The 26748-nt window shown below is 37.0% G+C and overlaps 1 protein-coding gene across 3 annotated transcripts in view; it reads right to left on the reverse strand.

Moving 5' to 3' along the window:
* Positions 1-26748, reverse strand: part of LOC140528062 (ATP-binding cassette sub-family A member 10-like) — a 156365-nt gene that overhangs the window by 118297 nt on the left and 11320 nt on the right. For 2 of the 3 annotated variants that reach the window (XM_072645535.1, XM_072645536.1), the window contains exons 4-6: positions 8631-8885; positions 7060-7161; positions 4046-4250 (exon numbers count right to left, since the gene is read on the reverse strand). In XM_072645535.1, coding sequence (XP_072501636.1) covers positions 4046-4250; positions 7060-7155 — 301 coding nt within the window. In that variant the 5' untranslated portion in view covers positions 7156-7161; positions 8631-8885. The remainder of the gene's footprint in view (positions 1-4045; positions 4251-7059; positions 7162-8630; positions 8886-26748) is intronic. The other variant, XM_072645537.1, reaches the window with a different exon arrangement.

Below are 26748 nucleotides of genomic sequence, written 5' to 3' on the forward strand. Positions count from 1 at the left end.
ATAGAATATATTTATTTTTTAATCTCCATCTACCCACTCCTATCCTTCCCCAGCTTGCACTCATTCTCAAGGAATCCTCAAAAGGTGGTAACTACCTTGGATCATAGGCTTCCATGTTGATACCTACCTCTAAAAGCCTTGCTCACAATAACCAACGTGTGTGGTTTCCATTAACAGTCATACCTTATTAACACACTGACACCTCATAGTCTGTGATTATATCCTATGACTATATCAACTGAGAATAGAGAGAAACCAAATTCTCCCTCCATGTAACATTGTAATTTTGATCATTTCTATTTTGCCTAAGTACCAGAACATAGCATAGTGCCTGGCGTATAGTAAGTATTTAATAAATACTTGTTGAATTGAAACAAATTGAGCATTGAATTTTCATAAATTGACTACCACCAAACTGAGGGGATAAAAACCCTCATTGTTAGAGGTGCATATAACACAATTTTTATATCATCTAGACCAGGGATTCTTCACTTGATATCTGTGAACTTTTTTTAAGTTTTGATAACTGCATTTTAATGTAATTGGTTTCCTTTGAAATTCTATATATTTTATTTTATGCATTTAAAAACATTACTCTTATAAGGGATGAATAAGTTTCACAAGATTCTCAGAAGAGTTCTTGATACGCACAAAAAAGGTTAAAATCCTCTGATCTGACACTTTGACAATTAATCCATTTAGCAAAACTTGAATGCAAAATTAAATACATACATGTATGCATGTATATGCATGAAATCTGTGTAACAAGCAAAATGAACTAGCAAGAAGTTTAAAACATGGGTATCACTAAAACTTGATAAGATGGGACCCATGACAAGAATATAGCTCTGGAAGTTGTATCTTACTCAAAAAGAAGACAAAAGGCAAAAGTATGGGTGGGGGGTAAATAGAATGGTATTATATGTTAAGAAGATGACTTATGTAAGGAATTCCAAGAAACAAAGATGGGAAAATATGGTGGAGAGCATTTGGACAAAGATAAACAAGGCAAAAATAGAAGCAATATTGTCATTAGAGGATACTACAAACCACCTGGAGATCAGAGGAGATAGATGGGGAGTTTGGGAAGTAGATCACAAAACTGGCAAGGGATGAGATATGTTGTTAGTAGCAATGGGGGACTTCAGCTATCCAAACATCTGAAGGATCATCCTGTGCATCAAAAGCAGAGCAGCTGATATCTTCAGTGACTCCACTTGAGATTGCTGACATTCTAGCTGTCTCCACTTCCTCTCTCCTCACTCTCTTCTACACCCTATACATTCTAGCTTTTGATCTAACCATACAACTAAATTTGCTCTCTCCAAAGTTACCAATGGTTTTAATTGTCAAACCTAAATTTAAACTTTAAAAGTTTAAAACTACGTTAAGACTTTTGGAGCACCTTATCAGTGTGCATGTATATATGTGTGTATATGTACTGCATATACATACACATGTATTCATATAGTTACTTGCATACATGCATATATATACATATATATGAATATGTAAATGTGGTGTTCTAATGTGGGGTGTGTGTGTGTGTGTGTGTGTGTGTGTGTGTGTGTGTGTGTGTGTGTGTATCCAGCCCTAATCTTTCTCTTGAACTACAATGTTGCATCATCAACTGCCTCTTGGACATCTTGAACTCAGTATTACAGAGACACTTCAAAGTCAATATGTCCTAAACAACTCCTTATTTTTCCTACAAACCCTCTTCTCTTTCCAACTTTCTTATTACTATTGAGGGTACCAACATTCTCCAGGACAACCAGGTTTATAACTTTGTTATTTTCCTCCACTCATCACTCTCACTCACTCTGCATATCCAGTTTGTTGCCAAGTCTTATCATTTTTATCTTCAGAAAATCTCTTGCATATGCCCCCTTCTTTTCACCAACACAATCATCATTCTGGTTCAGGCACTCATTATCACCCACCTATACTACTGCTATGTCTTCTAATTGATTTTCCTGCCTCAATCCACTTCCATGCAGCTGACAAAGTGATCTTCACAAACTATGGGCCTGACCACATTTCACAAGCTCAAAAAATTCCAGTGGCTTTCTATTACCTACAGGATCACTTAGCTTCATTTAATTTAAGGATCATTTAACAGTTAAAGCTTTTCACAAATGAGAACTTTTCCTTCCTTTCCAGTCAGCTTGCTTTTTATTATCCGTGCACAACATAATCTTGCCATGTTGGCTTACTTGCTATTCCCACACATAGCAATGCCCCTGTCATCTCCTATGTCCCTGTGTTTATACCAGCTGTTCTCCACACATAGAATGCCCTACTTTCTCATCTCTACCTCTTAGCAGCCTCCCTGATCATCCTGGCATCCTTCAAGCTCATTGGGAGTCATTTTCCCATCCTTCCGGAGGCTAGTCTTTCTAAGTTTACTTTCCATCTGCTTTTTATATAGCTTGTGTGAAGTAAGCTATTTATACATCATCTCTTCCACAAAGTAAGCTGAGGACAGGTACTTTTTTTCAAAACTTTTTTTATATTCCCAGTACTTAGCACAGCATCCAGCATGGAACGAATGTGAAATAAATACTTACTGATTGATTGATTTCATGATTTACCTTAAAGAATTCTACTCCAGAGAAGGTAAATAACTAATCAGGGGAAATTCTATTCTGGACCTGATTCTCACCAAGAATCATGATCTGGTTGCTAGTGGTAAAAATTATAGGAACATAGATGGAAATAACGGGAACTGAATCTTGGAATTTGTGATTGAGAAGGAGTGAAAAGCCTGGCATAGTTTGACATAAGCCCTAGATCTGAGGAGAAAAAAATTCAAAGGTCCAGAGAAATGATATGTAGGATCACATTCACTTAAATCTGATAGAAGAAAGTCAGCCTGGAAATGACAGAAATAAAATTCTGAAGGCAGAAAGAACAATACTGTTGAGGAGAAGATGTCTAAAGAAGCTGATGGAGATCCCCATGGAACTCGCTAACCAACATTGATATATATTTTGTTTTGTTTTGTTCTTAATTTCCCTATTTCTCCCTATTTCTCTTAATTACTAAGCTCACATCTTCAACTGCCTGCTAAACATTTCTACCTAGGAATACTGTTAACATCTCATATTTAACAAGTCTGAATTAGAATTCTTTATTTTCTCTATTAACCTTTCCCTTCCTTCTAATTCCCAAATTTCTGTTGAATGCATCGCCATCTTCCTAGTAACTTAATTTATTGCCCAAGAATCATCTTTGACTTTTTTGTTTCTCTAATTGTGCCCTTCAGACTCCCAGTTCCACAATCTTGTTAGTGTATGTCTTCTTTCTACTCATATACTCACCCTACAGGGTTAGGCACCATTATTTCTTACCTGGTTTATTATTTTTAAAAAATCTTAACTTTTGTCTCTGTTTGCAGACTCTCTCCTAAACAATCTACCCTTTACGTAGCTACCAAAATCATCTTCCCAAAGCATAAGTCTGACCATGTCATTCCCCTTGGTCAAAAACCTTCAGTGCTTCCTCATCAGTTTGATAAAATATAAACTCCTCAGCCTGGCGTTTAAACCATTCGCAATCTAACAGCAATTTACCTTTGCAGACTTGGAACATAATTATTCCCATTCACATGTCCTATGTTCCAGTATAGTTCACCCACTAGCAGCTCCAAGGACTCAATATCCTACCTCCAGTCATTTGTACAAGCATTTCCCTAGCTTAGAATTCACTCCCTCTTTGTCTTTACTTCTCTGACTCCTTATCTTTCTTCAAGGCTCAGCTCAGATCCCTATACCCTCTGTGAAGCCGCTCCTTGATTGTCCTTAGTTGTCAATGCTCATTTTCACTTGAAATCACCTTGTTTTCATTTAATGGTATACATATCATAGCCATATTCCCAGTAATGTATAAGTTTTTGAGGATAGGCAATGCCTTTTCTTCCCATTATTTTGTGTCCCTAGTTCTTAGCATAGTGCCTTGCACCTGTTATAAATTTAATTAGCATTTGTTGAATTGAATTGAAAAATGATATCAGATATTACCCTCAGACTGATAGAAAACACACCTCTCATGAAGGGCGCAGCTGCCATTTTATCCATGATCTTCTGGGTTGTATTGGAGATTGGTGTGTAAGCAACCACTAAGTCGGAGTCATTAAATTTATCTACTCGACCCAAGGGCATGGGAGACAGTTCAGAAAAGTGATTAACTTGATTATATTTTGAAAAGAGGAACAAGTACAGTAATAGAAGCAAGGAGATGAGCCATTCCTACAAAGCACAAAGGGAAACATTTTTTAAAAAATTGACTGTGGTCATTAAAAAATAGGACATTTTTAGGACATTATAATCAAACATCTTTTTCAGTGGATCCCAACCATTTTCTGGGATAAGTGCTCCTTTTTACAATTAAAAAAAATTATTCACCCACCCTCTCTTCCTCCCACTATAACAGTAGTCTCATAGATTTAGAGATGAAAGAGGTAGTCTAGGCCAACTTCCTTATTTTAAACATGAAGAAATTGAGGCCTGGATAGTTAATTGACTTGTTAAGTTCATACAGGAAGTAAGTGGAGAAATAAGACTTACAGTATTCATTTCCACCATATTACACTGCCTTTTATTTATTATACTATGCAGCTAGTATCCATTGATTAAGAAAATAAATGATGGGGGAAAGCTAACTCATGCTAGCTTTCAGGAACATTTTTGCAACCATGCTTTGGGACAAAGAGACTTGGGAAAGGAATTGACCTTGAATCTCACACTTACCCTATTCTTTCTTTGAAAAGAAAGAGGTGTGGGAAAAGGAGACATGAAAACACTGATAAAAAAGGAAAAAAGTTTTAGAGAGCTGAACAGAGAAGTAGGGAGCATGCTGAGAGATGTCATGAGAATCTGCTAGAAAATTTAGACTGATCTTCTACTTCAACCCAATGGGAATGCCTGAACCAGGACCCCTAGGGACCTCTTCTACATCTAAGGAAAAATAGTTCCTCCCTCTTTCAGTAAGTTGGGTTGCAAACTTTTCTCTTTCTTAACTGTTATTTGAATTTAAATATATATTGCCTACCATAAAATCCAGTTATCCAACTGAAATGCTAAGCTCCATTTGTATATTATGCAAGGATTACAAATAAAAAGAGGTCAAGAAAGAAAGAGTTTTCTTTATTCTAGGTACAAGAAAAAGGTATTTGGTCATCAGGAAGTAATCTGAGGATTAAAGTAACTGAGCTAATAATAGACTGGACAAGGCCAACATATGAATTCAGATTTTAGCTGTCATTAGAAATGAATCATGAGTGGGTGAACAAGCAGATTGCAAGGAATGAGGCATGAGTAAAAGTATTTTCACTTTCAAACCACCAGTGGTTATTCTTGGTGATCTGGGTTTGAAAGAAAAGACTTGCCCTTAAGATAGGAGCAAACAGAAAGTCACATCTTGCCAGAACACTGGCAGATCAAGCCATACTGACAATTATTACTATCTGATGCCTGTACTTCTAGACAAATTTGTAGTTAATCACAAAAGCACCTGAATATATTTGAAAAGTAACCATATTTGTGTGTCTGATATACAAAGGCAACATGGCATAGTGGATCAGGCATTGGACTCAGAGTCAGGAAGACCTGAGTATGAATTTTTCCTTGGATACTTACTAGCTGCATGACCCTGAGGAATTCACTTAATGTTTTTGTGACCCAGCTTTCTCATATGTAAGAAATAGGTTTTGCTCAATGTTCTCTAATGTCTCTTTCAACTCTAAATCTATGATCTCATGATTTATTCAGTATATAGAAGATACGTTTGTTTATTTGCTACACTGAGTTATGTGTATTACTTTGAAGCCAAAAGAAAAAAAAATGAAGAACAAAATGAAAATCTTTGACGTTCATATGGATTCTTGAACTCCTTACCACCCTTTCCCCATAGTACAGCAAGCACCCTCCATCAACAGGTTGGGATCCACTAATACATTCAGTTTTCTAGTGGGCTTAACTCTGGACTAGGTATTTGTATACAAGTTAATTTTAAAAGAAACCTTGTTTTTACTCTCATGGAGTTCATATTCTAAAGTAAAATACACTGATACAAATATAGTACAGAAAAGATTGAAAACATAAAATATAATATTTTTGTTAAAAACAAGGAAGATATTTAATTAAAAGTGTCACTTTCATTTGCCCTTTTTTTTTTCTTTCTGCCTATCACCAGTTTCCACTGGTCTTTCCTATGCATTCCTTGAAATATAGGTACTGACCATGGAGATAGCAATAACTCCACTAAGTTCTCACTGAGCCTGAAAGTATGGAATCTGTTTTAATACCAGTGCCAAAATATTTGAATTGGGTCATAAAATATGTAGTAGTAGCTTGGGGAAAAATGTGCTGTTGCCTTTGAAATATTCAACCAGAAAGTAGACTGCTACATTTTTTCTTCTTAAAACCTCTATTTCTTCAAGAAACAAGAGAGATCTTTGACAGGGTGACCAGAATCTGAAACTAAAATTTCAATAGTGTGCCAAGAATCTCAGAATCAGTTGTATGTTTACTTAGTCATCGTGTCTAGTCATTCACAACCCATAAACTAAAAACACTTTCTATTTTAAAAATGCATGGCTGTAGATTTGTTATTTTTAAAATATTACTTTCTCGGTTTCTGCTAGTCAATATCGTCATGTGCCCTTTTCATTTACTATTGTCTCAATCATAACCTACTTGATAAGTGTTTCTACCATCTTTATTGCAGGCCCTGAAGCTGTTAAATGGAAAAATTTAATGAAATTCTGGTGCCTGGTAGATTAATAACTTGGAGAACTGCTGTATCTACTCTATAAATTTAAGTGCCTTATTTTTCAGAGATTAGACTTCTTTAATTAGTAGTAGTTTCAATTATAAATACAGTCTTGTTCTGGAACATTTACAATTATAGTGCAGCCAAAATCAAACAAGGCAGTCTGCTCTTAGAAACACAGTTCATGGAGAGCAGTATACAAGGAAAGGAAAAGGATACATGCAACCTGAAAGGAGCACATTTTCACATTTTATAGATGAGCAGAAACAGATTTTTGAACCATACCAATAAGCTTTCTCTTTTCATCCTCCATTTTTTAAGAAAGTTTGTATGCAGAAGGGCCTGAGTTTGCTGACACACACTTATCTGTCTCTCATTCATTTTTGCCTGTTTATTAAGAAAGAGAGGGAAAAGAGAAAGTAAATGTAATGGAATGTGGCCTGAGGGAAAACATTATTGTCTCCTCCCCATCCCCCCCAAAAAAAACTGTAACAGGAAATAATTACATTACTAAATCTTTTCCTAGAAGAGAACATTTGCTCTCTATCTTTTGCAGGACATCTTTCACAACCTCAAAAAAAAGGAGGAGGAACTTTACTAAATGATTCCTAGACAGCATTAATAGCATTCTCCCTCAAGGGACTTATTTACTGAGGACTGTTTCTCCTGGGGGGCAAAAGTGGTCAGAATTCTTTCACCCAGTGACATTGAAGTCATTTTTTTCATTACCTACTTTCTGACTTTTACCAAAAGCAAAACACAACTGGAAAAGGCAAGATGTTACAAGTTATTGACTGATTGAGGAAAAGAAAATAACCTTGCAGGAATGAAACAGTGTTTCAATGTTGTTTCTAGCCATGCACTATTTCCTCTGGGAGTTAAGTTTTCACTCTGAGTAGAGTACTAACCTTCAGACTTTAGGTGACCATTTAGTAAATTATTACTATACAATATTATTAATAGTTGTACCTTGGGGTCTGCGAGAGCTAATGATCTTTCCTGTTTCATACAGGCAGTACGCAAAAATACATTTAAATAAACATTAAAATCATGAAACTAATTAGCAAAGTAATGGTAGTTTTCCATTTTAACAGACCTGCTTCTACTTGGTTATTCCTTGCACTTTGTATTCTGATGAAAATTCCAGAGCCAAAATCATAAAACCCTCCATATCATATTACCTCAAGAAACCTCAGAGGAAGTCATGTCAGCTAAAAATAATAACCATATAACTGTGTGATAATAATAATAGCAAAAACTGTCTATTTCCCTTTCAGACTGGATTGCTAGTATCTGAAAATAAGAAATATTGGTTTAACTTCCAGTCTTTTTTAGTCTAAGACTGAGAAACCAAGGAAATAAAAAATATTTCCAATTTGTTGAACAGAAAAATCTCTTTACGGATCTCTCAGTAAACTACTTTCAAAGTCAGCAAAATAATGATGATCACAATGATGAAAGAAAAAGCTGCGTGCCTGAATGCTGCTAAATACCGTGGTACTGACTTTTTGTTTAATCTTAAAAATAAATTCAAAAATTAGTCAGAACTGTAAGTGAATTCACAAGTCAGATAAATTCTCTTTAATAGACCCATTAGCAAACTTCATTTCAATAGCCAAGATCTAAGTTCACATCTATGCTTAGTTGATCATTTTAAAATTGAGTTATTTTTCTTCGTATTTAATTCATATGATATCAAATAATGAACTAGTTAATGATTCTTGCATAAACGACTGATTTTTAAAACTTCCAGCCAAACATTTGTGTAAACATTTCCTGACATCATCTTTATGTCATTTTAAAATCCAAAATATTATCATTATGCAAATAAAACAAGAAAATGGAGTTTAACTTACTTGCAGGAAATTTGAAGCAAGAAATCTAGGAAAAACGTTAATCCTTTGGTCTCTTTATGTCCACAAGAACAGTTCAAACTCCTTCATAGTCTCCACTACATAATGCTTTAAAAGTTTGCCTATTTTGAAGAACTCCTCCTCAGACTTCTTTCTGAAAGGGGGTTATGGTCTCAGTTCAGTCAAGCTGCCAAAATATACTGTTCACATGATGACTTTTGTGCTGTTTTCCATTTCTTTCTCTCCCAGTCACTTCCTCTGCAGGGAGATAGCAGTTACAGATGTTTGGCTAAGCACAGCATTCTTGCAAAGAGAAATCCCATTTTTGTTCATTAGGTTCTCTTCGTCCAGGCACAAGGGAAAAGTCACGAAATTTAAAATTTAAAAACACAGAAACTCCAACGTAATTTTTTTTAACAAAAATAGACAAATCAAAGAAGTGTAGATTAAAAAAAAGGAAAAAGATGACTAGTGAGAAAGAAATAGCATGCTTCCAATAAGAGAAGAGGATAATTTGCATGAAGAAGTTTAATCTAAGATTCAGTTGCACCTCAGGCAAATGATGCTAATAAAAATAACAAAACCCAGTCCCCACTTATTCCTTTGAATGGTTTAGAGTAAATGAACAGAAAATGCCAGACCTTAATGATTGCCCCATAATTACATTCAGTCTTCAACTGGCTTTGGATAATTGCCTAAACCAAACAGACTCAGAATTGTGAATTAACCCTTTTCATCCTTGCTGCACAGCTAAAAAGAAATATTTGCCACTGAGATGTTGATTTTTTAATTAAACGTAATGAAAGGATTTCAAGATGCATATATTGTGAGGTTCAATTGGCTTTGAGGGGCTATCTTGTGGAATATGTGCAGGGTTTTCATTACAGTTGACTGCTTGGAAGCTTTGGAGACTACTTCTAACCACATATAACTGAAGGCTAAACAACTTTACTTTAAGAAGACAGAGTCCTCATACTGGCTACTGAGCTAGAATACCTAATGAGTCAGTGGATTTATGAAAAGGAGTCACCACACCTTCACTCTCTCTCTTCCTTTCTGGCTATGAATTATGTTAGGACTGTTTAAGTGTCTTCCAGAGCAGTGGCAGAAGTGGGTAGATGAAAAGAGGTAGCTTGCCCTTCTCTTTTCTATATGCACATATGGCATCTAACATACATGCCCAGGCTAGATAAGTCTCAGCTTTGCTTCAGTTTGAGCTGTATCTCATTTGTTCCTTCCTTATGTTAAGTGCATGAGTATCAAGACATACACAAAACATTCAGAGCCAGTCAGGAAGGTTCTCTTGTGAATTTCAGAGGTTCAGTGGTCTCATCAGGTTGGATCTGAATGGCTAAAGGAGGAGTCCCCAGCAACAGCTCTAGCACTCTTAAAGAAGATGGCCACCCAAAGAATTGGAAATTGAGAAGATTTCCATCAATTGGGGAATGGCTGAACAAGTTGTGGCAAATGAATGTAATAGAATACTATTGTGCTCTAAGAAATGATAAGCAAGCAGACTTCAGAAAAACCTGGAATGATTTATATGAACTGATGCTGAGTGAAATGAGCAAAATCAAGAGAACACTGTACACAGTAACAAACACATTGTGTGATGACTGACTTTGATAGACTTGGCTCTTCCCAGCCATGCAAGGATCTAAGACTCATGATGGAAAATGCTATTCGTATCCAGATAAAAGAACTTTGGAGTCTGAATAAAGATGGAAGCATACAATTTTCTCTTCTTTTCTTTTGTTGTTTTGTTTTGTTTCTTCTTTCTCATGGGTCTTCCCATTAGTTTTAATTCTTTATATCATGACTGATGTGAAAATGTTTAATAAGAATGCATAAATAGAGCTTATATCAGAATGCATGCTGTCTTGGGGACGGCAAGGTTAGAGAAGGGGAGAAAATTTGAAACTCAAAATCTTATGGAAGTGAATGTTGAAAACTAAAAATAAATAAATTATTATTTTTTTTAAAAAAAGATGACCACCCACAAGAGAACTGACTCAAGCCTGACTGTTTTACAAACTGGAGTGTACTAGAAATGTTTAGACTGTGCAAAGTTGAGATAGAATGTAAAATAACCAATTAGCAGTCCTGGACATTGCTTTATATTCTGATGAGGTTCATTTTTAAAAATTTATTCTTCTATTTATATTCACCTCCTCCCACTGTCTCCTCCAAGTGAACAATAAGAAAATGAAAAGTTGTAATAAATATGCATAATTCTGCAGAAGATTCCCAAATCCAAAAACGGGTATTTCATTCTGCATTTTAAGGCCATTACCTCTTTAGAAAGAGATGGATGACATTTTTCATCTTCCATTCTCTGAACTTGTGGTTCACCTTTGCATTAATCAGAGTTCTAAGGTATTTCAGAGTTATTTTTCTTTATAATGTTGCCTTTGTGCAAATTGTCCTTCTAGTGCTGCTCATTTTCCTCTTTTCAAAGAGGTCTTTCCAGTTTCTTATAAAACAATCCATTTCATCTTTTCTTCTGACATGATAATATTCCTTCACGTTCATAGACCATAATTTGTTTAGCCATTCCCCAATAGATGAGCTTAATTTATGGCTTTGGACTACAATGAAAAAAGCTTCCATAAATATTTTTCTTTTTCCTCTTCCTTGATGTCTTTGAGGTATATGTCTAGTAGTGGTATAGCTAGGTCAAAGGGTATCTATATCTACAGTTTATTAACTTTGGTGGCAGATTCCAAATTATTGAATTCATTTCTCTCTACCCTGCATTTCCAGTTGTCCAAACTTTCTCTGCCATGTCATAGAAATCTCTGCCTTTGAACTTCTTACACTGGAAGTATCCTCCATCCCTCCATCCTTTTCTTCAGATTGACTGCTTTCTTCCTGAATCTCCATTTTAAGGAAGACACACTTAGCCTCTTTTTCTGATTGACTGCTTCCTCTCAGAACCTCCATTTTAGAAGGATATCCAAGTTACCATGTTTCAGTTTTCTCTAGGTTATACCACTTGACTCTCCAAACTCTTTCTACCATGTTCTTGGATGGAAACTCTGCTATCCTTCCTCAGAAACCCCTCTTTAGCTTTTCTTTAGGTGCTGTCTTCTCCTTAAGGACAGGAGTTGTTTTTCTTTCTGCTTCTATTTGTATTTCCAGTGCTAAGAAAAGTGTCTGATGCACAATAAGTGCTGAATAAATGTTTGTTGAACTGAATTGACATGTTGTCTAGAATAGCTCTGCCAACAACATAGGGTTCCTGGTTTCCTGTAGCCTCTGCAACGTTTGCCATTTTCTTCTCTTGTCATCTTTGACAATCTAATAGGTGTGACATGGAATCTGAGAGTTTCTTTAATTTGAATTTCTCTAAGTGTGATTGATTTAGACATTTTATATACTTTATGATAGCTTGAATGTTTTCCTTTAAAAATTCTTTAAGCCTCCAGAGAGAGACTCAATGAACTCTGAATGCAGATTGAAAGATACTTTTTTTCTTGCTTTTGCATTGTTTGTGTATTTGTTTTTTGCAACATGGCTAATATGAAATTATATTTTGCGTGACTTCAAGTGTGTGATTAACATCATATTACTTGACTTCTCACTGAGTAGGGGAGTGTTGGTAAGAAGGGAGAGAATTTGGATGTCAAAATTTCTTTTAAATAAATATTAAAAATAAATTTTAAATTTAAAATTTTTTTTCTGCTTTATAGTATAGTCTGAGATGTGGTCATAAGAGACTCATTTCCTTCTCATTTTTGTGTTTAGTTGTCCTCCTTGAACACTCTTCAGCAATGTTCTACTTAAATTGTGATATTCATAACAATTTTTTAGCTCTGGCAAGATAGCGTAGGAAGAGATTATCATCTCATTAGTCCTAGAATCTATTCCTCTCAATGCAACCCAAGAAAATAGTTTTTTGAAAGCTCTTGCATCATACAGCTGACTCATATTGAGTTTGCATTTTAATCAAATGCCCAGATGTTTTTTAGACAAAATTCTATGTAATCATGCCTTCCCTCTCTTAGAAATCTGAAGGTGATTTTTGGAACCCAAGTTTAAGTCTTTAAGATTATTCTTATAGAATTATGTCTTATTAGATTCAGTTCAAGGTTTGAGCTTGTCAAGTCCTTTTTGGATTCTGAATGTATCCATTGTGTTAGCAACTTTTCCCAGCCTACTATCATCCGAAAATTTGATGAGCAAGCATTCTCTCTAGTCCCTTTCCCTTTATCTTATCACACATCTTGCCCTACCAAACCACAGTCTTGGGTGATTCCCAATATCTCTTCCTTTGCTCCTATTTACATGCTACTGAACAAAGACAGAGAAAATCATGAAACTGTGAGACCGAGTACACCAAGAATTTCTCTCAATTGGGCCCTTTTAATTATAAGGATAGTTAAAAGAAAAATTTTAAGAAATTGAATTAAAGTCAAGAAGAATGTAAAGTCAGGCAAAAAGGAGTATAGATAGAATTTTGCTTACTAACGTGTCATTATAAGAAACAATTTTGCTCAGAAGAAAATGAAAACTTTAAAATGAAACCAATACATAGAAAAACATGTCAGTCCTTCTATAGCCCCATAATCATTTCACCATCCCCCTTTCCACATTGGCTTTCCCATTAGACTATGAGCTTTCTGAGAACAAGAACTGCTTGTATTTTGCCTTTCTTTGATTCCCCATCCCCTAGCATAGTGTCTTGCACATCTTCTAAGGACTTAAGAAATGTTTGTTGACTGATAAGTTGACTGTATCCAAGTGGAAATGTTCAAAAAGTAGGTATTCAAAAAGACTGCCACAATGAGATACTTTTGCCTCAACATGAGCAAGCACTGGCCCCTTTGCAGTTACCACAACTAGAGGGATTCCTTCTGAGTAGTCTTATAAGTCACTTTAAAAGGGGAACTGCTTGAAGAAATTTCTTACATTTTTTCCAATAAGTAATCTTGACCAAACTGATTTTCACATGATGGATGAACCCTATGTATCTATAGAAGACAGGAAGAAAAAGAAGCCAAGAGAAAGAGAGAAACAGAAGATGCTCAGGAAATAAATTGTAACAGGGTTACTACTGACTCTGAAATCCCTTGCAACAGGATAGTTAGTGTGGGATGCTTCAGATAATCATAATCATACAAATACAAGTCAAGTCATATTGTTTTGCCTATAGATCCAATAGGTCCAAAAATCAATTACAAAAAAATAAATTGGAACAAAATAGTAAAATAAGTAAGAAAATCTAAGAACAAGATCATTCAGAGTCTGCCTCCCCCCTCCTCCTCTACTTCTCACCACACACACACACACACACACACACACACACACACGGGGACAGCCTCCCACAGACTTCCTCACTGGTGAGAAAAAGGAAGCAATTCTCTAGAAATGCATGTTCTATGGATCGGAAGGGTTGCACTGTATTTGGAACACCTCTCACAGGGCTGGCAACCAACTTGGGCTCAATCCAGGTCAATTCCATCTGTAGTTATTATTTGCTTCTCCCCTAAAGTGCCACCATCTGCTGAAGTGATTAGTTGCTACTACTACTACTCCAGTTTCTTTCTCAGGATGGTATAACTGCTATTTTGTAAGACTTTCTCAGGTCAACATATTTTAGTGGTGCAAAGAGTCCTGAAATTAGAGTTATAGGACTTGCTTTCAAAGGCTTACATCTCCCACTTAATACCTGTGATGTCTTAGCCAACTCAGCTAACCTATTTGGGCCTCAGATATTTCAATATGGGAATGTGAACAGTTCAGCCTTAGTAAATCTCCTATGATTTCTCATTCCTATTTACCTTTTCATGCTTCTCTCAATTCTTGCATTTGGAAGGGGAATTTTCTTTTCAGCTCTGGTCTTTTTCATCAAGAATGCTTGAAAGTGCTCTGTTTTGGGGGTAGAGCAAAGATGGTGGAGTAGAAGGAGGGACCTGTAGAAACTCCCCTCACAGCCCATAAAGTACCTGTAAAAATGATTCTAAACAAATTCTATAGCAGCAGAAGCCACAAAATGACAGAGTGAAAGAGATTTCCAGCCCAAGACAGTGCAGAAGGCTGACAGGAAAGGTCTATAGCACCAGACTCAGGAATACAGCCCAGCCTTGGTGTGCAACATGGTAGGGAAAGGACCAGAACAGGTCTCAGAGCCCAGAATCCCCAGCAGCAGCTGTGGTTCCCAGATTACTCAACCCACAAACATGAAAGGCAGCTTCAAATGTCAGTGAGAAAGTTCTTTCATCTGGGTGAGAAGGGAATGCAATCTGGGCCCACCAGCAGCAGCCACTGCAGTGGCAGCATCCATTTTTGGAGCCCTCAGCTTAAAGATTCTGGGGGAATTGAGTGGCTGATCTAGATCTCAGCCCTGAGTGGCAGCCCTGGTGTGAGTAGTGCTGGCTGGTGTGGTGGAGCTGGAGGCAGTTGTGGAGAGGGAATTCTGCTAGCAGATCTGGGGCAGCAAAGTGTGTGGTTGCTCTCAGACTGGAGTGCAAACCAGGAGAGGAGTTAACTCCTCTTCCTTGATTGTGCCACCTTGGAGGAACTGAGAATTTACAGGTCCCCAGAGTATACCCTCCTCTTGACAAAGGACTCAAAAGTCAAGTAATTGTCTGTGGAAATGTCCAAAAAAGGGGGGAAAATGAGACTATAGAAGGCTACTTTCTGGGTGAACAGGTATTTTCTTCCATCCTTTCAGATGAGGAAGAACAATGCATACCATAAGACGAAAACCTAAAAATGAAAGCTTCTGCATCCAAAACCTCCAAAACAAATATTCAATGGTTTTAGGCCATGCGGGAGCTCACAAATGATTTTGAAAATCAAGTAAGAGAGGTGGAGGAAAAATTGGGAAGAGAAATGAGAGGAAGGAAATCCTGAAAAACAAGTTGACAGCTTGTTAAAGGAGACCAAAAAAAATGCTGAAGAAAATAATACTTTTAAAAATCAGCTAACTCAACTGACAAAAGAGGTCCATAAAGCCAATGAGGAGGAGTGCTTTAAAAAGCAGAAATAAGCCAAATGGAAAAGGAGGTTCAAAAGCTCACTGAAGAAAACAGTTCTTTAAAAATTAGTATGAAACATATGGAAGCTAATGACTTTATGACAATGCAAGAAATTACAAAACAAAACCAAAAGAATGAAAAAATAGAAGACAATGTGAAATATCTCCCTGGAAAAACAACTGACCTGAAAATAGATCCAGGAGAGAAAATTTAAAAATTATGGGACTACCTGAAAACCATGATGAAAATAAGAGCTTAGACATTATCTTTTATGAAATTATCAAGGAAAATTTCCCTGATATTCTAGAACCATAGGGTAAAATAAATATTGAAAGAATACACCTATTATTCCCTGAAAGAGATTCATAAAAAGAAATTCCTAGGAATATTGTAGTCAAATTCCAGAGTTCCCAGGTCAAGGAGAAAATATTGCAAGCAGCTAGAAAGAACAATTCTAATATTGCAGAAATACAATCAGGATAACACAAGATCTAGCAGCTTCTACACTGAAGGACTGAAGGGCTTGGAATATGATATTCCAAAAGTCAAAGGAACTAAGATTAAAACCAAGACTCGCCTACCTGGCAAAATTGAATATAATACTTCAGGGGAAAAAATGGTCATTCAATGAAAGAGAGGACTTTCAAGAATTCTTGATGAAAAGAACAGAGCTGAATAGAAAATCTGACTTTCAAACACAGGAATCAAGGCCAGCATGAAAAGGCAAACAGTAAAGAGAAATCATAAGGAACTTACTGACATTGAACTGTTTGCATTACTACATGGAAAGATAATATTTGTAACTCTTGAAACTTTTCTCAGTATTCAGGTAGCTGGAGAGATTATACACACACACACACAGAGAGAGAGCACAGGGTGAGTTGAATAAGAAAGGATGATATCTAAAAAAATAAAATTAAGGGGTGAGAGAGGGATATGTTGGGAGGAGAAAGGGAGAAATGGAATGGAGCAAATTATCTCTCATAAAAGAGGCAAGAAAAAGCTTTTTCAATGGAGGGGAAAAGTGGGGAAAGGTGAGAGGGAAAACATGAAGCATACTCTCATCACATTTGACTTAAGGAGGGAATAACATGCACACTCAATTTGGTATGAAAATTTATCTTACACTACAGAAAAGTAGGAGAGAAGGGGATAAGTGGAGCTGGGGGGATGACAGAAGGGAGAGCAAATGGGAGGAGGGAGTAAATAGAAGCAAACGCTTTTGGCGGGGGACAAGTTCAAAAGACAGAATAGAATAAATGGGGGCAGGATAGGATTGAGGGAAATATAATTAGTCTTTCACAACATGACTATTATGGAATTCTTTTGCAAAACTACACATTTATAGACCATATTGAATTTCTTGTCTTCTCAGTGGGGATGGGTGGGGAGGGAGAAAGGAAGAGAAGTTGGAACTGGAAGTTTTAGGAACAAATGTTGATAATTCTTTTTGCATGCAACTGTAAAATAAGAAATACCAGTAATGGGGTATAGAAATCTATGATAAGGGAAGGAAGGGGTGTGATAGAAGGGAGGGCAGATTGGGGTAAGGGGTAATCAGAATATATGCTATCTTGGGGTGGGGAAGGAGAGAGATGGGGAGAAAATTTGGAGCTCAAAATCTGGTGGAAGTAGATGTTGAAAACTAAAAATTAAGTAATTAATTAGAAAAAATAATCTTTATTATGCTGTTTTTAAAAATCCTCATCCTTCCTACAGGAAATTTTAAAAAATATCAATGCATCAAAAATATCTTATTTTTGTAAAGAGAACACAGGTGCTTTGCTGTGAAGGCAGAAATATTGTGCAAAGGTTATCACTATATATTTAGGGTGTTGTGCAGACTAAAGAAATGATCCTCAGTGTCACAATATGACAACATTTCCAGAATTAGAGAAAGATGTGTCTATATAATATACATGCATATATTCGCTGTCAGAGCTTCACCTTCATTTTGTCTCATATTTGTTCTTGTTTTTTTGCTACACACTGGCAGTTCAAAGATTGTAGAAAAAAAATTAGAGCCATAGGAAAATACTGCAGTTACACTAAAGTGACTATCTTATTTGGGGACCTTTAAAACACATCTTCTATTATAAATAAGGTTCAACAAGTTTAGAAAAAATAAAATAACTGCTCTTACTCTTAAATTTTCTGAGGATTACTTAAAATCTCTTCCATTAAAGATAGCCTTCTCAGATGTTCTCATTTATGTCCTAGATGACCACAAGGTAGTATGTGATCAGACAGCTGTTTGTCTGAAAAAAAGATATGAATATTTATTCAATATCAGTGTAATCCAACCACCAAAACATCATAAGATAAAATAAACAAGCAGATAAATAATTCAATTTGGGGCTGAATTAAGAGAAACATAGCTTCAGGAATAAGGAGGCGATAGTTTGATGGTAATTTGTGCTGTTCAGACCTTCTCTGGAATATAATGTTCAGTTTTGGGCATCACATTTTAAGGAGGACATTAATAAGCTGCAGACATCCAGAGGAGAGTGATTGGGATGGGGAGGATCTTTGGGGATGGGTTGAAGAAACCAGAGATATTTATCCTAAATTAAAAAAGAAGACTCAGGAAACACATGATAGTTGTCTTCAGTATTTGAAGAGCTGCTATTTGGAGGTGTGAAAATTTTGTTAATTTGGCCAGAGAGGGAAGAACCAGTAATGATGGGACTTGATGGATGACAGGAAAAACTTATTAACAATTAGAGCTTTCACTGAGGTGGACTGTGCTGCCTCGTGATGTCATAGGACACCAGGATCAAAGTTCCACATCTAGAAAGGACTTCAAGGGTAGTAGGCTCTTGCTTCTTTGAGTTCTTCAGACAGAGCCTGGATGACCACTTGTTCAGTATGCTGTAGTGGGGATTCCTTTTGGGTATGAATTGGACTAGGTGGCTGCTGAAGTTTCTTCCACTTTTCAAATTCTGTGATTTTAAAGGATCCAGCCAGTAGCACATGAGCTCACTCAGGTCCCACCAAGTTAGAAAGACTTTGTGTATAGGCCTAGTTATAGATGTTTGTCTGTCATCCCAGGTCAGATAATTTTAGAGAGCTTTATTTACAGGTATAAAACATGATGATGAAATTTTAAGTCATAGTAAGACTTGGAGTCAATGTACTAAAGTGTAAAAGAGGTTGACTTCTGCATCAGTGGAGGGAGTACTTACCTGAACAAAATCACAGTACTGAAGTATAATTATGATGTTTAGAACTTGAACCATTAATAGAAGAACACTACAAAATAGCACCTTCTGTCAAATGTAACAGGGGCATCTAAAAAGAATAGTTGTAAATAAGAAGGAATTCAAACATAGAGCATATTATTGTTAGATAATTATTAAAGAGTGTCAGAAATAGGATTCTTAAAAAATACAGTAGCCAAAAAACAAATAAACTATGCATGTCATAGTCCTTCAGGCATAGTTTGAGAAAATCAAGTTGGAATTTTTCTCCTGAATTCCGGATTTTCTTAAGGAAGTGAAGTCCTAATGTGACGATACTCCAAGATACAGAATTTGTTTACATGACATGTAAATTGATATGACATCTTCTAATAAGGTAGAACAGTAGACAGTTGCTTTTCAACAAAACTCCAACTCTTATTTGACTTTAGACAATTTGGTAGTTCAGTAAATAGAGAGGAGGGCTTAGAATTCAAATCTGGTGGGACAAATTACCTAATCTCTGTCTACTTTTGTGGTGATGAACGAATGAGATTATATTTACTGTACTTGACACAGTACCTGGCACATAGTGACTCTTAATTAATTCTCCCATACTTCCTATAACTTCTAAACAGCAAGAAATATATTTAGGGATGTAAAACAAATTACAAAAAGAAAATGAACAATTGTACACAATATAAAGCCTTCTAAAAAGTAGCATCACATCTGGGATGCTCTCTCAACTTGCACTCAAAAATTGGACGCCTGAAGAGTGGCTCTACTACTCCCAGCATTCAAGGGTATACCCTGTAGCATCACCCTCCAAAAACTAAAATTCATGAGCCCCCATCCATGTGCTTCATATTAACAATTAGCCAAAATGGACTCTTAGCAAAGATATGTACGTAGTAAAAACAGCAGCTACAAAACATTCTCCTATAAATCTGGAGTATTCTCTTCCAAAATATGCAGTGTCCATGTTAATGAGAGGTTCAACTAGAGCACAATGGGAGTAAAACATACATGTAGGATACACACATTGTAAAAATAACTCATAGCTACTGGTAATAAAGATCCTAGAAGTCTTTTCTCTCTTAATAGGGTCCTCACACAGTTCTGCTTGTATATAGCATCTCTCTTGAGTGGTTGTTAAGTTGTACTCTCAGAGTCAACTTCTCTCCATAGTCTAACTCTCTTCCCTGCTGCCAGTCTTGAGCTGCATCCTCCCTTGGATGACTGCCTCTCTGTTTCTCTGTCTGTTAGGACTGTGTCTCTTCTTGCTAAATGCGATGTAACCTGCTGGTTGAATAGGTAGGTCTCTTTCAATGCTATATGACCAACAGGGGAAAGAAGGGAAAAGAGGAGAAATTCTCTCCTCTCCCTTTAAATGGGTCTTCTCCACAAACAACTTACAATGTCTTCATCTCCTAAATTCTCAAGGTTGCTCCCAAGTCTGAACACATTCACTTTGTTTATTTTTTTGCTTGATCACCTATAGAGGAACCAAAATCATAAAGTGGAAAAGGCAGCCAGGAATCCAGGAAGAAGCTCAAGTAATTGAATCCATGTTCCATTGGGGACCAGGCACAGGATTGTTAAAAGGAGCACATATCCCATCTCTCCACCTCCCTCATGAGGAGTCTAGATACAGAATGCACTACTTACTACATAGGAGAGTTGAAGCATGAGAATGAGACAGAAGCTATCTCTTCTTTTAAACGATACTGCTCTTTACCTCTAATACTAACACAAGGCAGGGGAAGAACCAAGCAATACACAGGTTTGCCGCATCATACCAAAAGACCAAATCTTTTAAGGCCACGGTAGTAGTGTGCTGGAGTCAGCTCATATGACTTTCAAGAGTCAATTGCTAAAATTCTCAGTATGAGCATTTATATCTCAGACACATTATGAACACCACTATCACTCAAGGTTGATTTATTGTTTTGGTGATTTTTCACCATCACTTAAAGTAATGGAGAAAACGTTAGTAATGCAGATTAAATATAAAACTGTGTCAAATCTACTTTTTTTTTGCGGGGGCGGGGGGAGGTGAGCAGAGTTAATTGTTAAACACTAACCAGCACATCTGGATCACTGCAAGTTTGGAAGGAGATAGAGAATTCATTTCCAAAATAACAAAATTCTGAGTCACACATGTGGTCATCTAGATGTAGAGAGGGAATGTCTGGGCATACTCCTTACAAGCCACATTACAAAATTAATTACAGAGGGTTATATGAAGGACCACTTCCTCTAACCACACCCAGGCCAGCTGTGAAATAGACCTTCATAGGCCTGTGTGTTCAAATTTTGGCTTGACTCTATTGTGGTTTTTTATTCTATCCCCTTGTGACAGTGACCTAGTCTTTTCCTCACTTCAATTCCTTAAAGGAGAAAGCAGGAACACTGAATTCACCTAGCCTGACCATGGAGAAATCAGGAAAAAAGGAGAAGTGTATCCGAACAAAGCCAACTGGGACAAAAGAGTCTTCCACAAGGAAAAGGGAAGGCATACACTTAGCTATGGTTGTCTCCACATGGAGTCTCTGTGAAGCAGGAATGCAGTGAGATTTGCTCTCATGTGATCCTCATTTCTCAAAGGAAGGCATTAAAGATTTCCAGACCCTGTGGTCACAATAGACAAAAAGCAGTGTCAGTGGATGGGGGAAAAGGACAAACAGTGATGGGGCCTGCTACCTGGAAAAGAAGAAAAAGGGTAGAAGGCAAGAATAATAGAAAAAAAAAGGGAGAGTAGATGCCATACTCCCATGAATATAATACAAGAGTAAGACTCATGAAGAAAAAAGGGAAAATGAACTGATAATCCAAAAAAGACAGTACAATGAATAGATATAATGTCTCAAAGGATAGAGATCTGAAAATCCCCAGTGGGGGGAGAAAGGCAAGATAATGAAGTCTTGAGAAGGAACATTTTTTAAAAAATGTTTAGAAGCCCTCAAGGGTCAACTGTTAAAATCACATACAGCACAGAAATAACATGGAACTCATATATAAGAAAACCTAAACAATAAACACATTGTTTTAGTTTCTTCCACAGATACTGTAATTTCTTGTTAGGTTCTTTAAACTATTCCTTCAATTTGAGAGCATCTGTTATTCTGCTTGAATAAACAGATGAATGGAAACTTCATCCATCTTTGCTCACAAAAAGAATCCCAGTGGAATGGTAGGAGCACAATGGAGACATAATGAAGAAATAAAATATTGTAGGACTTGGAGCTATTTGGGGATAATCCTTCAGACTTAGAGGTTTGTTTGTTTTATTTTTTAAAGCAGAAGGAAGATTCTCTTCCTTTTAGGGAAAAGGGGTGCTGCCAAGAGCAGAACTTCAACAAATGCTCAAAAATAGGAAATAACCAACTTTCATATTTATTTCTTGCTCAGATTATCAAATACATAGTGTTCTTAAATCAACAATTACTACCCAGAACTATCTTTCAAATTTTATTCATATTTTATAAGTATTCTAATCCTTCTGCCACTATTTTTCTCATATTATGAAATGAGCTATTTTTATACATGCTTATTCAGTCCATTTCCTCTTCTCTAAATTCTGTAGATGGCTGCATAGTTCAATGGAAAGTATCAGTGCTTTAAAATCAGAGAACATAGGTTCAAATACTGGCTTTACTATTTACTTCTGTGTTACCTTAGGCAAGTCACATAAGTCTTCTGACATTCAGTTTTCTTAGTAAAAAAAAAAAAAAAATAGGGCCTGTCATACCAGATGATTTCTAACTCTACATCCTATGATTTCTGAAGGAATATGCTGATGAATTATGTATAAGTATACATTAGCTTTCTTAGATTTCAGGTATTGGTCTTTGTCTATCTTGGTTTGCACAGAATTCCTTAAGGTGATTCTATAAAGACTCTACCTCTTTTGATTTTATGTTACCATAGGGTTGCAATTAAGTAGTTTCATCTGATATCATCTAAAACATATATTCCCCAATCCAGAGTAAGTCACTGTTTACAAACTCTTTCTGTATGCACTCTTAAGAACTAGATTCCTTATTTTGTGTTCCCTTTTTATTGTGTAATAGTGGCAGCTTTAAATCATTATTCCTCTTATAACCCATTTCCCAAACATCCTCTCACTGTCATTTGGCATCTTGCTTTATTTTCTTATCAAAAGTAATTAATTAATTAATGTCTTAAAATTTGTGTACTTCTGTGATGTTACAAGATTGGTTTAGTCTAGGAGTGGGGAACTTGCAACCTTGAGGCCACGTGTGGCCTTTGAAGTCCTTGAGTGTAGCCTTTCGACTGAGTCCTTTTACTAAAGAGATTTGTTCGGTGAAACTTGGATTCAGTGAAAGGGTCACACTTGAGGACCTAGAGGGTCACATGTGGCCTCAAGGCTGCCAGTTCTCCAACCCTGGTTTAGTCTAAATGTGGTAGATTTGTGGTACGGAGATAGCAGGTGAGTCACTTAGCCTCCTACCTAAAAGCTTAGCATTTCTAGTTTTTGCAGTCAGCACAACCCCTACAGAAGGAGAATAAGGACCCACATATCTGGTGACTGACTTCCAAAGAGTCACTTCTTTTAAATAATATTGTAGAGGGCAACAAGGAAGTACAGTGGATAGAGCCCTGGCCCTGGAATCAGGAGGCTCTAAATTCAAATCTGGTCTCAGACTTTGTGACCCTAGGTAAGTCATTTAACCCCGATTGTATCCAAAAAAAAAGAAGAAATAATAGTGTGAGTAAGTTTCTTGACTGAAGGGTCTGGGTATTTTTCTTGTTTGTGTACTCTCATGCCTAACATAGTTCCTTGGACTTAACAGACAATTATTTCTTGAATTGAATTGAATCTCTACATTTTTGCCCCTCCCATGAGATTCTTTAGCATTTGGTTTTGGTCTTATTCCTGACTTCCCATTCAGGAGTTTCAGCCCACCTATGGCCTCCATGTCATTTCTGTTTCTATCTGACCATTTTTGACTGTGCTTCTTGTTTTGGCATAGTCCCCTCCTGGCACCCTAAGAAAAATAGTCAAGAGCTACAGAGCTCAAATAGGTCCCACCCCTTTCTCATACAGCCGTTTCTCTGGCTGGATATTAACCACTTTCTATCATTTATCATCATGATAAGGACATTAACAACAGAGATTTCTATACATGAGTCTCCAACTCAGACCGTTGTCAACCTTGTCACTCACTTGTCTTGCTCTAACCTTTTATCACTGTCCTAGCAACTGTTCATTAGAACCATGCCCTGTATCAGCAAAGTCCCAGGACTGGGTCCTTGTCTTATTGTCTCCTCTGTGCTATTCTGATGTAAACCTGCCCCTATATTCTACTTCTTTTTTTAACCATTTTTTCCAGAGACCTAAGGAAACTTGGACCACAAAAAAGGGCCCAATTTCTATTTCCCTATTATTTGCTGTCAGATCCATAACGGCTGATTAGTTGATTGTATTCCTTCCTGGGGCCAAACATTGCCTACACACCATGCTCTATACAGCTGCTGGAACATGACTCTTTTTTCCTCCACAAGACTTTCCTGGATACTACATATCCACATTGCTTGGACCTCTGCCTCTGAGCCTCAGAACCTTCCAACAACATACTTTCATTTAAATGCCCACTACTAGACTCCATGGATGTTAACCTCCTGTCTGCCTGACTCTCTCCTGGTCATTACTGCCAAACTACACTGACATAACAGCTTCCTATACGGACTTCCTATTAGTATCCATGGCTGAAATTTCTCTGGATCAACTGCCCTGCTTTGGTCTGGCCTATCACCACCAAATTCAGGAAATGTTAATAATAGCAATATCATGAATGGTCTACTCACTTGTACTTACTGTACAGAAATATATCATAAAATAGTCCATATAAGCTTAAATTTTATTTATCAAGAAACTTATTCTAATCAAGTTGAGTATGAATAATGTATTCTTAACTCAAAATTTCAAACAACTGCTTATAAATGAGGAGTTGGTTTGGTTCAATGAAAAGAGTGTTTGACCAGAATCAGGAAAGACTTAGGTAAAAATAAACACTTTGGACAGATATAATTTAGGAAAGTCACTAATTCTCTTCTAGCATCAGTTTCTTCACCTGTAAAAATGAGAATAATAATATTTGCCACACATCACATAGGATTATTGTGAACAAAGTACATTTGTATATTGCAAAGTGCTATTTAAATGAAAGTTGTTGTTAGTGTTATTAAACTATTTCTGACTTTTCTGGTTAACTAATGTGTTCAGGCTCTAGTTTTTATGAAGTAGGAAGTCAGATGGAAGTTTATCCTCAGTTGTCTTTCAAGAAGTAGATACCAATTACTGAGTAAACCCTTCTCAATTTTAAACCCTCTTCTAGATATTAAGATCAACAGAAGCTATAGCAGAGATGAGCAGGAACTGCTGGGGCAGATTGAAGTAGAAGCAACAGTGCAGATTGTCAAACATATCAGTCTAGGATGGGAATCCAGTGGAACTGAGTGAGAGAGAAGCACAGGACTCCTGGTAACAACAGCAGGCACTCCTGAGACTATCAGCTAGCAGATTAAATGTCTGTAAGTCACCTACTTGAACCTCCAGGAGCCAAGATGGTAGAGTGACCGGTAAGAGTTCATACCCTCCCCTTGTTGACTTTGAAAAACACAGAAAATGTTTCCCTAGGAAAAATCCTGGAATAGTGGGATCAGTCAAAGGGATAAACAATCTCTTTGCTCCAGGGGCCAAGAAAATCATTAAAGAGAGACCATCTTGCTATGGCTGAAGGGGACCAGTGCAGGACCAGAGCTGTCCCAGACAGCCCCACCTCAGTGAACCAGGAGGAGGTCCTGGTACCCAGGGGGTTGGAGCCTGGAAGTGCCAATACCAGGACCCCAGGAGTGCCTTATCACAGCCAAGAGAATCAGGAAGACACTAGCACACATGGAGGTTCACCAACTGTTGAACCTGCCTATGCTGTAGCTCAGGAGAGGAGATCTCTTGTGGCCAGACAACCCTTCTCCCATACCTCAGGCAGGGATCTCCAGGGTAACTCTGAGGAAATTCAGAAAGACTTCACCTGGCCTCTGCCCTGGCACATCAGGCAGCTCAACACCAGGTAAGTTGCAGCATACTTGTGTTTGTCATTCGTTGCCATAGAAGACCATACCATCAGAGAAATGATGACATGACTTGCACTTGACTTTGTTTTGAGTGAGAGAGAGCTGTGCAAGGTCACCAGCCTCACTTCTCCTCCAGAACCATCTGAATCCAGTGACCAGATATTCATCAGGATGATTAGAGATGATCCAGGATGCACTGGGAGACCTTGTGCCCTTCAGGTCAAGGTCTTTGCAGAGACTCACTTAGGGTTAGGTAACACCAATTCATTGAATAGGCCTGTTTAAGAAATAGCCAGGGCATGGCAGCATTCTAGCTTTTAGTTGAAAGAAACAGAGGCCAAAATACACAAAGCCTCAAGTTCTCAGCACAAGAACTGTGGGACACAGCCCCCGGAACCCAAGAAGCAGAGATGGAAAAAGGCAATCACCATGAGCAAGAAGCAAACCAGAAAAGAAAAGACCATAAAATCTTTCTATGAGGGCAAAGTTCAAAACATAAATATAGAAGAGGTCAAGATTGAGACTGTATTCCCATCTGCAACCTCAGAAGGGAATATAAACTGGTCTCACGCCCAAAGATCATTCCTGAAAGAGCTCAAGAAGGATTTTAAAAGCCAAATTAGAGAGAAGAAAAATTTACCAATGATTTTAAAAATATAAAAAAGAATTCATTAAAGAGAACAGCTCCTTAAAAAGGAAAATTAGGCAAATGGAAAAGGAAGCACAAAACCTAACTGGAGAAAATAACTCCTTAAAGAGAACAACTGGACAAATGGAAAAGGAGATGCAAAAATTAACTGAAGAAAACAATCTATTAAACATTAGAATTGGACAAGCAGAAGTTAATGACTCTATGAG

Source organism: Notamacropus eugenii, chromosome 2 (assembly GCF_028372415.1).
Source record: "Notamacropus eugenii isolate mMacEug1 chromosome 2, mMacEug1.pri_v2, whole genome shotgun sequence".
NCBI classification, from domain to species: domain Eukaryota; kingdom Metazoa; phylum Chordata; class Mammalia; order Diprotodontia; family Macropodidae; genus Notamacropus; species Notamacropus eugenii.